We start from the raw sequence: 10,929 nt of genomic DNA, 5'->3' as shown, positions 1-10,929 counted from the left end.
AAAAGATTTTTAATTGTCTATATATTTCATATAAACATTAATGTGATATAAGTTCAACAAATGCAATTTAAAATCTCTGAGGGTTGTTACGCATTGTTTAAATGATTTTGAGAGTTCGATTAGTTTAGGACAGATTTCAGAGAAACAGGTGATATTTTCAGACAAACACGGTTAAAAAACTTATTCCTTCGTATGACAAAAAAAAAGAAAAATGCCGACAAAGAAATTTGTAATTTCTATGTTCAGTAAACATTTTGTCTTATCTGTACAGATAAACAATAAATAATTATAGATAATTAAAAACAATGTTTAACCAGCACAGATGTAAAATAATATAAAAAATTAAAATTACATCCACGTGTGGTGACAACATTATCACATTATGATAAACAAAATTTCCACAATTAGCAAAAACGTGTATTAACAATAGATAGTTTTCAGATAGCATCTTATAAACTTATCGTCAATGAGATTTTATAAACACAATTGCTGTATAGTGATAATAAACTTATTACTTAGGTTACTTTTGTTATTAAAAAAAATAGGCTCATTTAATCTATTGACAATAATGTAGCATTCTATATAAAATTTTAACTAACGTGGAACCGCTCAGTGCAATAAATTTAGTTCTAAAAGAAAGAACAATTTCGTTAATTAATTATTAAAAGCTTGAGTTAAAAAAATGTTAATTTTCGTGGCATTATCATTTTTGTTTGTGATAACTAGTAGTCAAGGTCCTCCAGATCCTTCTAATGATGCAGCGGTGGCTAGATATGTTATTCACAATTCGGGTAGGCAAACTACTTTATAAAATTGCAGTTTGTGTGTTTTAGTCTAGAATTTATTATTTTCCAAAACGATTACAAAACAAATGTATGAACATTTTGAAAATGTATTGCTTTGTGCTTAAAAATTTGCTTCTACAGTCCTTCCAGGACAATTAGAAACACTGCTTGGAAATTTTGGTGGAGGCGCCGGGACAATTTAAAACAAAGGCTACAATTGACCTATAATTCTGATTTCATTGAAGTAGATTGATGAATTTTCACCTTTAAATTATATTTTTTCGTAGATGCAGTTGGGAATGCCAATTTGTCATTTTTTTTTCAATTAAAGTCAATTTATAATATAACATATAGGCAGCCCAACATACAGCAAATACTACAACTGTATAATAACAAAACTACAAAAGAATTAGAAAACGTTTTTTAAGGGAAATTCAATATTATCCTCGAACAAATTATAAAATATTACTCAGAAATTATTAATGATTTAGTAACATATTTTTGAAGATATGCTTTGAGCGAATTTGGCTGAAAACCTTTATACATCCTTATAACAATAAATTACAAAAGTTACATAACTTTGTGTAGTGTATATGATTTTTTATTAAATAAATAAATTATTTTATTTCTCACTGCTGTTTTGTTCCTTCGTCGTATAACTGGGGAATTTAAGAATTTAAATAAGAGGTGGACATGAAATATCCCATAAAAACCATTTATATGTAGTTACTAAATAGGAATATTTAGGAAATTGCTATTGCAAATTGTCATTTAAATATAGATAATTGTTTATGAAGTTATGTATTTTAATACAAATAATTAATACGTTGCTGAAAATTTTGGTGGAGGCGCCGGGACAATTTAAAATAAGGCTATAGTTGAGCTATAATTTTGATTTAATTGAAATAGGTTGANTTTTCGTCTACTCTGTAAAAATGTTTCTAAACTTAATTTATGAAAACAAAAATTTTCATTAAAAAAAAACTAATTTTTTACGTTTGTTTCTTTTTTTCATTTATTGGGACAATTTCATTAAGCAATTTTTCTAAATAGGTACCATTACACGCCTGGAAGTGGCAACATATTGTAATAAATTTTGGGTTTTCTTTTGCAGATTGGGCTTCTATGGCCACAATATCCACATTAAATGCAACTCTTAATTACCCGTTTGTTAGTGTGAAATCGATGGCTGATGGTCCGTCGTCAAATGGAACAGGGGTGCCATACTTTTACATAACGCCACGTGAAGTGTCCGGCCAAGATATACAAGTATTAGAAATTATTACAATTATTTAGACTAATTTTTACGAAAAATTATGTCATCGACTTCCTAATACTATTACTATTACTAACCGGACATTGCTAATAATAATACCGTAATAACATTATAACGACTAAGTAAGCAGTCTATTATAACAGTCGATTAACACAGATTTGGATAATTGTATGTCATTTATACGTATATACAATTTACCAATTGGTAGGTAAGAAAACAATCTAGTGATGGCCTCATTTGTTTTAGAGAGACAACCGAGTTACAATCATGGCAACACTTGCACAATCTGATTATTGTGCACAACAATCCTTAGATCCTCAAAGTCCTCGTTGTCCCAGAGCTATTATAAGCGGAAGATTAGTGGAGGTGAGACAAGTCCTACTGGAGACTTACAACGTCAATATTCAGAATTTATGTTTAATAATATTAAGCTCAGAATTTTTAATGTATTGAGATCAGGGTAGCCGCTCGATACTCAGTAATGATAGGGGATGAATGTCGGAACATTGGACAAAACAAACCTCATTGATGGAGGTCAATGTCTCAGCATTCATTCCCTGATCTCCAAACTATTAGAATACGTACTTTCGGGAAAATTTCAAATTGCATTCGAAATTAATATTTAGTAAATACATTTGAATACTTTTCAGATTCCCCAGAATGCTTCCGATTATCAGTTTGCTAGAGATTCATTGTTTTCTAGACATCCAGGAATGGATTCGTGGCCAGCAGGTAAACAATAAGTAAATAGAATAAAAACAGCTACAACAGAACAATTGCTTTGTTTTAGCACTTCGCTTTTACGTAGCCAAATTAAATATCGAACAAGTTTTGGTTTGGGCTCAAGTTGGCAGAATGAGAAATGTACCACTCAGCGACTACTTCAACCCTCCCGCATAGTTTTCTGATCGAATCGAAACCTTTTTCAACAATATTAAATAATAATAGTCAGCAATGTATTTTAATATTATTTCCATTTTAGTAGTACCCAAAGGGTTTTAGATAAAATAAACACCGCTTCTTCTCGAACAAAGATTCTTTCCATTCATTCGTCCATTACACCGAAATAAAAATAATAACAATTACTTAATCAATACATTAATAAGATAAAACATTTGAAAACAACAAAAGATTTTTAATTGTCCACAACGAAATCTGCAGACGAAGAGATAATGGTGAACAGAGTACGGGGCATCTTTATCTGTATAAATATATACCCACTAAATGTTTCTCTGACAATGATCAATCGATTGAAAAAAATTAAGAGTTTTCTAATATTTGCATGGGACCCGAGACGTTCCGAATTTCGTAAAAATGGCAATGTAAAACCGCATGTAAATATATAAAGTGTCTGTAAAAGGAGTAGTAGCCACTTATTAAAATCTACACAGATAAACGAAACCACCCAAGATGCGTCTGTTAACGAATGTCAAATCAAGTTTAATCATAAATTTCAAAAATACGCATCATTTTTTCAAAACAATCGTTCTATCTATGCTTGTACTTTTACACACTGCAAGTCTTACTGGTAACAACCATGACCTTTGGCTCATTTAATCTACTGACAATGGTGTTTCGTTTAATGTGGCATTCTATATAACATTTAGCCTAATGTGGAACTGTTCAGTGCAAAAAAATTAGTTTTAAAAGTAAGAACAATTTCGTCAATCAATTATTATACATCCCAGTTGAAGAAAAATGCAAATTCTCGTCGCAATTTCAATTTGCTTTGTGGTAACAAGAGCGGGCGCAGCACCACCAACAACACCAGAAACTACTACTTCTCATGGTCCCCCAGATCCTTCTAACGCTGCATCGATGGCTAGGTATATTATTCATAATTCAGGTAGGCAAACAGTTTAATAAAATTATAACGAGCGTGATTTAGTGATGAATTTTGTGATCTTAAAGTAAATTATTGTGGGACAACAAAAGCCTCCACTAAAAAGTAATAATTTAATATTGAGGGGTGTCGCACCGTATAAATAACCCTCAAACCCGCTGACAAATAATTTTTTGGGCGTAATACTACTTTAAATGATATTTAAAGCTTAGGCACCAAATGTAATTGTGGGACAAGAACAACTTCCCCTATATTTAAGGATATAGCACCCTGTAAATAACCCTTAAACCCGCTGACAAAATACTACATTAAATGATATTTAGAGATATGGTACAAAAAATTATTGTTGGACAAGGAATGTCTCTATTGAAAAGCAATGATTTAATATTGAAGAGGCTTCGCACCCTATAGATAACCCTCAAACCCGCCGACAAATTATTTCATAGACATTATCCTAGTTAAAATCTTCTTTAAATATGTACAACAGATTTATTACAAAAATTCAGAGCTGGGCAGAGTTTTACGCTTTAAAATCAGCTTCCAGCCCTTTTAAAGCGTAGAAATACTGTAATTCAAACCTTCATCTAATTGGTAATTCGAAGCCCTTGAAGATTATTATTATTATGCACTAAAAATAAGGGTTGTGATATTAGCGCCTGGAGTACCTANACTAAAAATAAGGGTTGTGATATTAGTGCTTGGAGTACATACTATTGTTGAGGGCTTTGTCCAGCCCTGCAAAGATCAAACCGAAGACTTGCGTAATTCATTTTTAGCAATTCATAAACTTTTTTAAATTAAGTTGATTAAGATTTATATATATTCGTAAGTGAATTTAAATCTGATATATACGTGTGCTTTAAATTCAAAATCTATGACGAAACTTGGCAACCGCATTTTTTAATTAACAGTTATTAAAATATTTTAACCCCTCTATTTAATGGACTCATATTTAAAAAGACACAAGATTTCAGTATGCTTTAAGTAAACATTTTCATTAAAAAAAGAAATCAAAATTCCTGCCAACTCATGAATTATTACATAATAGAAGTTGTTAAAATGGTTGAACTACAAAGTGACCTTTTTATAAATAACTATATACGCATACCTTATTTTCAACTTATCAGATGTAAATGGATTATTTAATCATTTTTGCTATTTATAAAGGGTTATCATCCGTTATATATTCAAAGCAATGTCTTATCATTACTTAAAATGTAATCGGGTAGAGTGTATGGTAAAATTTTTCACGAAAAAACTAGAAAGAGTTTTTATCATAAGTTAATTTTGTAAGTAAGAGGATGCGAACAGAAAATTATAACTTTTTCGCGTTCTAACTCTTGAAACTTATTGAGCAAATTTTCCAACCCGATACTACTACAGATTTAGAAACAAAATGTAATAAAGCTTTGGTTTTCATTTTTACAGATTGGGCTTCTATAGCCACAATATCTACATTAAGCAGAACTAATCACTACCCATTTGTTAATTTGAAATCACTGTCTGATGGCCCACCATCGAATGGGACAGGCGTACCATATTTGTACATGACGCAACTTGATTTGACCGGCAAGGATGTACAAGTAAGTGTTACAAATTATAAAAGTTAATTATTAACTAACTTCTACAAAAAAATATCCTAATACTATAATTACTAATACGCCCTAATGGCAAATCCAGCTCAAAGAAAGTACTGATCACTGTTCTTTTTTAGAAAAACAACCGAGTTACAATCATGGTAACACTTGCGCAATCTGATTATTGTAAACAACAATCATATGATCCTCAAGATCCTCGCTGTGCCAGAACTATTTTAACAGGAAGATTATTGAAGGTAAGGCAACAATGATTTTCAAGCCTTGGAAATACAAAATAAACTGAAAAGTATTGACGTCAGGATTACCCATTATTAAGCGATGTATGCAGAAACGTTTACCACCAAACATGGTTGATTGAGTCTTGCTCGAACTTCTGCTTCTGAAATGTAATTGATGATTTCTACATTTAAAGGGGAACGTTGGTTTTTCCAGAAAAACTTGGTGTACTTTAATTAATGACGGAGAACAATGTTTCGGCATGCATCTTCCTAATTAGTGGTCGAGACGAAGTCCTGATCCCAATTCATCACTTTGACTAAACTTCATGGAAACAATTCGTGAATCAGTAGATGCATGACCACAGATCCGATTATGTGCCTGCAGATTACATATCGCACGAGCGGAAATGCATGATCAACTGAACATGAGGAATAAGTTTTTTTTAAACCACGACATCACCGAAAACTATCCTAAAATAACCGAACTCTCAAAATCTTGAACAAAACGTAACAGCTGTTAAAATGCTTTTAATGTTTTCTTAATTAATAATTNTCAGTGCAAAAAAATTAGTTTTAAAAGTAAGAACAATTTCGTCAATCAATTATTATACATCCCAGTTGAAGAAAAATGCAAATTCTCGTCGCAATTTCAATTTGCTTTGTGGTAACAAGAGCGGGCGCAGCACCACCAACAACACCAGAAACTACTACTTCTCATGGTCCCCCAGATCCTTCTAACGCTGCATCGATGGCTAGGTATATTATTCATAATTCAGGTAGGCAAACAGTTTAATAAAATTATAACGAGCGTGATTTAGTGATGAATTTTGTGATCTTAAAGTAAATTATTGTGGGACAACAAAAGCCTCCACTAAAAAGTAATAATTTAATATTGAGGGGTGTCGCACCGTATAAATAACCCTCAAACCCGCTGACAAATAATTTTTTGGGCGTAATACTACTTTAAATGATATTTAAAGCTTAGGCACCAAATGTAATTGTGGGACAAGAACAACTTCCCCTATATTTAAGGATATAGCACCCTGTAAATAACCCTTAAACCCGCTGACAAAATACTACATTAAATGATATTTAGAGATATGGTACAAAAAATTATTGTTGGACAAGGAATGTCTCTATTGAAAAGCAATGATTTAATATTGAAGAGGCTTCGCACCCTATAGATAACCCTCAAACCCGCCGACAAATTATTTCATAGACATTATCCTAGTTAAAATCTTCTTTAAATATGTACAACAGATTTATTACAAAAATTCAGAGCTGGGCAGAGTTTTGCGCTTTAAAATCAGCTTTCAGCCCTTTCAGAGCGTAGAAACATTTCAATTCAAACTTTAATCTAATTGATAATTCGAAGCCATTGAAGATTATTAATATGTAATTGCAGTTTTAAGGGCGAATGTACTAAAAATAAGGGTTGTGATATTAGTGCTTGGAGTACATACTATTGTTGAGGGCTTTGTCCAGCCCTGCAAAGATCAAACCGAAGACTTGCGTAATTCATTTTCAGGAATTCATAAACTTTTTTAAATTAAGTTGATTAAGATTTATATATATTCGTAAGTGAATTTAAATCTGATATATACGTGTGCTTTAAATTCAAAATCTATGACGAAACTTGGCAACCGCATTTTTTAATTAACAGTTATTAAAATATTTTAACCCCTCTATTTAATGGACTCATATTTAAAAAGACACACGATTTCAGTATGCTTTAAGTAAACATTTTCATTAAAAAAAGAAATCAAAATTCCTGCCAACTCATGAATTATTACATAATAGAAGTTGTTAAAATGGTTGAACTACAAAGTGACCTTTTTATAAATAACTATATACGCATACCTTATTTTCAACTTATCAGATGTAAATGGATTATTTAATCATTTTTGCTATTTATAAAGGGTTATCATCCGTTATATATTCAAAGCAATGTCTTATCATTACTTAAAATGTAATCGGGTAGAGTGTATGGTAAAATTTTTCACGAAAAAACTAGAAAGAGTTTTTATCATAAGTTAATTTTGTAAGTAAGAGGATGCGAACAGAAAATTATAACTTTTTCGCGTTCTAACTCTTGAAACTTATTGAGCAAATTTTCCAACCCGATACTACTACAGATTTAGAAACAAAATGTAATAAAGCTTTGGTTTTCATTTTTACAGATTGGGCTTCTATAGCCACAATATCTACATTAAGCAGAACTAATCACTACCCATTTGTTAATTTGAAATCACTGTCTGATGGCCCACCATCGAATGGGACAGGCGTACCATACTTGTACATGACGCAACTTGATTTGACCGGCAAGGATGTACAAGTAAGTATTACAAATTATAAAAGTTAATTATTAACTAACTTTTACAAAAAAATATCCTAATACTATAACTACTAATACGCCCTACTGGCAAATCCAGCTCAAAGAAAGTACTGATCACTGTTCTTTTTTAGAAAAACAACCGAGTTACAATCATGGTAACACTTGCGCAATCTGATTATTGTAAACAACAATCATATGATCCTCAAGATCCTCGCTGTGCCAGAACTATTTTAACAGGAAGATTATTGAAGGTAAGGCAACAATGATTTTCAAGCATTGGAGATACAAAATAAACTGAAAAGTATTGACGTCAGGATTACCCATTATTAAGCGATGTATGTAGAAACGTTTACCACCAAACATGGTTGATTGAGTCTTGCTCGAACTTCTGCTTCTGAAATGTAATTGATGATTTCTACATTTAAAGGGGAACGTTGGTTTTTCCAGAAAAACTTGGTGTACTTTATATATGACGGAGAACAATGTTTCGGCATGCATCTTCCTAATTAGTGGTCGAGACGAAGTCCTGATCCCAATTCATCACTTTGACTAAACTTCATGGAAACAATTCGTGAATCAGTAGATGCATGACCACAGATCCGATAATGTGCCTGCAGATTACATATCGCACGAGCGGAAATGCATGATCAACTGAACATGAGGAATAAGTTCTTTTTAAACCACGACATCACCGAAAACTATCCTAAAATAACCGAACTCTCAAAATCTTGAACAAAACGTAACAGCTGTTAAAATGCTTTTAATGTTTTCTTAATTAATAATTAGCAAATTACTGAATGCATTTTAATAATTTTCAGATTCCCCAGGATGCTCCCGACTATCAATTTGCTAGAAATTCATTGTTTTCTAGACATCCAGAAATGGAGACGTGGCCAAAGGGTAAATAATAATTAAAAAGAACGAAACCGTTACAAAAAAGACAATGGCTTTTTTCAGATCATCACTTCTATATAGCCAAAATAAATGTTGAACAAGTTTTGGTTTTGGATCAATTTGGAGGAGTGAAAAATGTGGCAATCGAAGATTACTTCAACCCCCCCACAGAGTTTTCTGATGGTGTGACAGAAATACCGAAAGATACTGACAAAAGCGAAATATTTGTTTTTAACATTTTAAAATAACATTCAGCAATGTATTTTATTGTTGCTTTCATTTTTGTATTATTCAAAGGGTTTTAATGAAATTAAAAACTATTTAATTTATCATATATCATTTCCTGTAAAACGATTTCGTGCTAAATGACGATCTTAATACTCTGTAACCTTAGTAAGAGCAACTGCTTAATTAAAATGGCTTATTAGGTGAAAAATTACAGATAGATTTAGTATTAACATGAACAGTATGATGGTGATACATGTTGAAACTCCATTCTAAAACAAAACAATGTTTCAATTGCCTATTTTTTGACAGGATGAGTCAATTACACGTTTTGAAACTTGAAAAAATACAATCTTATGTTAAAAATGGGAAAATCCTGACCTATTTCATGATAAACTGTAGATTTGGATGAAACAGACTTTCAGTAAAACCGACATAGATACGAAAGTGTATATGGAAAAATGACCCCACTTAATAAAAGTCACATCTAGTGGCGCACTATATAAATTTTAATTAGTCAGTAGCAATTTCCATAATTGAAATGGTCTTACAGGAAAATCCAACTGACGAAGCCTTAATAGAAAGAAATACAATATACGAAAAAACATGAGAAATAAAATTAGCATCTTATTATGCAGATTGTTTCCGGACTATTTTAGAGGTTTTGACTTTTCCTATTCATCGTCATTGTTAAATAATTTAATGGAATATGGAAAGGCGCGTAAAATCCCGACCAACATAGGTACTTAATACATAGCACATTCATCAGCACTCTTGCAGAATTTTTAAGATATCTTTCGATCTCGCTACAAGTTTGAACAAATAAGAAAACGATTACAGTTACCTAATAGCAATATAATTGACACACTGACTGAGTAATACCAGTTACCTACATTCTACATGCAATCTACAACTATTTTAATTGCACCTGATTCATATATCTGTAATCTGTAATCGCTTACCCTTCGCGTGGAATTCGGTTATAGCACAAACCATCGTTTTACTCTTTTTGAAAACTCATTTTATAATGGATGATGTCGTTGTATAAGAATCATTTGTGCAAAATTTCAAGCTTCCTGACTGAGCGGTTTGCGCTGTGTCTTGACCGGTCCATCAAACTTAATACCCTATTCATTCTCTTAGGGGTTGAAGTTTTAAAAACCTTTCGTATGTCCCTAGACGCTGGGCTTTGAGACGATAAAATAAAAGAAACAATGAATAAAATGAGAAAAGCGCTGAAACGAATGAAACTTAAACCACGGAACCCCGCACCATATTACGGTAGATGGGCATCAGTGATTACATATTAATTAACTGAAGAACTGAGAAAAAGCAATAAAATTTACCATTTTTTTTGTTTTTGAGTGGTTTTGAGGAACTGTTTATTTGCAATTTTAATTTGACCGCTCTTGATCTCGCGAAGATCACAACTCAAAACCAACATATACTTAAATATATATCAAATGGAGTTGTCCTTGTTTATAAACGTATTTATATACTATTATAATATAATAGTCACATATTTATATACCCATGCATTTCTTACTTATCCCCCACTTACGTCAGTGGCGTAGCTATATGGTGAAGTAACAACAAATTAATTTATTATTTAATATNTTGAGTATTTTATGATAAAATTTATAGTTTATTTAATAAGCAAAATGTGATTCGTAAATTTGTACTTTTAAGGGCACAATAGAGAGAACGGGGAATCCCCGAATATTGCTAACTGATTTGAAAGAAAAAAATATATAT

The 10,929-nt window shown here is 31.7% G+C and overlaps 3 protein-coding genes across 4 annotated transcripts; all 3 read left to right on the top strand.

The window, feature by feature from the left end:
* Positions 1-602: 602 nt before the first annotated feature.
* Positions 603-3,094, top strand: LOC108743079 (protein CREG1-like). Its single transcript, XM_018478496.2, has 5 exons — positions 603-791; positions 1,900-2,054; positions 2,308-2,427; positions 2,712-2,793; positions 2,852-3,094. Exons 1-5 carry the CDS (start codon positions 683-685, stop codon positions 2,959-2,961), a joined length of 576 nt encoding a protein of 191 aa, XP_018333998.1. The 5' UTR covers positions 603-682; the 3' UTR covers positions 2,962-3,094.
* A 534-nt stretch (positions 3,095-3,628) lies between these two features.
* LOC108743077 (protein CREG1) lies at positions 3,629-9,268 on the top strand. Its single transcript, XM_025974240.1, has 6 exons — positions 3,629-3,697; positions 6,287-6,496; positions 7,901-8,055; positions 8,187-8,306; positions 8,874-8,955; positions 9,013-9,268. The coding sequence occupies exons 2-6, from the start codon at positions 6,349-6,351 to the stop codon at positions 9,195-9,197; spliced, it is 690 nt and encodes a 229-aa protein (XP_025830025.1). The 5' UTR covers positions 3,629-3,697; positions 6,287-6,348; the 3' UTR covers positions 9,198-9,268.
* LOC108743078 (protein CREG1-like) lies at positions 3,665-6,128 on the top strand. Of its 2 annotated transcripts, none has more exons than XM_025974243.1 (4): positions 3,665-3,907; positions 5,333-5,487; positions 5,619-5,738; positions 5,935-6,128. In XM_025974243.1, exons 1-4 carry the CDS (start codon positions 3,760-3,762, stop codon positions 5,956-5,958), a joined length of 447 nt encoding a protein of 148 aa, XP_025830028.1. In that variant the 5' UTR covers positions 3,665-3,759; the 3' UTR covers positions 5,959-6,128. The 2 variants fall into 2 exon arrangements, with proteins under 2 accessions (XP_025830028.1, XP_025830027.1); XM_025974242.1 differs by having other exon boundaries at positions 5,915-6,128.
* Positions 9,269-10,929: the final 1,661 nt, after the last annotated feature.

Source organism: Agrilus planipennis, unplaced genomic scaffold (genome assembly GCF_000699045.2).
Source record: "Agrilus planipennis isolate EAB-ADULT unplaced genomic scaffold, Apla_2.0 scaffold223, whole genome shotgun sequence".
NCBI lineage: Eukaryota > Metazoa > Arthropoda > Insecta > Coleoptera > Buprestidae > Agrilus > Agrilus planipennis.
The sequence above is the reverse complement of the archived record's forward strand: the minus strand, read 5'-3'. Positions and strand labels throughout refer to the sequence as shown.

Coding starts and splice junctions, on each gene's coding strand:
- LOC108743079 (XM_018478496.2), top strand. CDS start 683: ATGTTAATTTTCGTGGCATTATCATTTTTGTTTGTGATAACTAGTAGT. Junction 792..1,899: donor ATATGTTATTCACAATTCGG/GTAGGCAAACTA, acceptor TTTCTTTTGCAG/ATTGGGCTTCTATGGCCACA. Junction 2,794..2,851: donor AATGGATTCGTGGCCAGCAG/GTAAACAATAAG, acceptor GCTTTGTTTTAG/CACTTCGCTTTTACGTAGCC.
- LOC108743078 (XM_025974242.1), top strand. CDS start 3,760: ATGCAAATTCTCGTCGCAATTTCAATTTGCTTTGTGGTAACAAGAGCG. Junction 5,488..5,618: donor TGACCGGCAAGGATGTACAA/GTAAGTGTTACA, acceptor GTTCTTTTTTAG/AAAAACAACCGAGTTACAAT. Junction 5,739..5,914: donor TAACAGGAAGATTATTGAAG/GTAAGGCAACAA, acceptor CTACATTTAAAG/GGGAACGTTGGTTTTTCCAG.
- LOC108743077 (XM_025974240.1), top strand. CDS start 6,349: ATGCAAATTCTCGTCGCAATTTCAATTTGCTTTGTGGTAACAAGAGCG. Junction 6,497..7,900: donor GTATATTATTCATAATTCAG/GTAGGCAAACAG, acceptor TCATTTTTACAG/ATTGGGCTTCTATAGCCACA. Junction 8,956..9,012: donor AATGGAGACGTGGCCAAAGG/GTAAATAATAAT, acceptor GGCTTTTTTCAG/ATCATCACTTCTATATAGCC.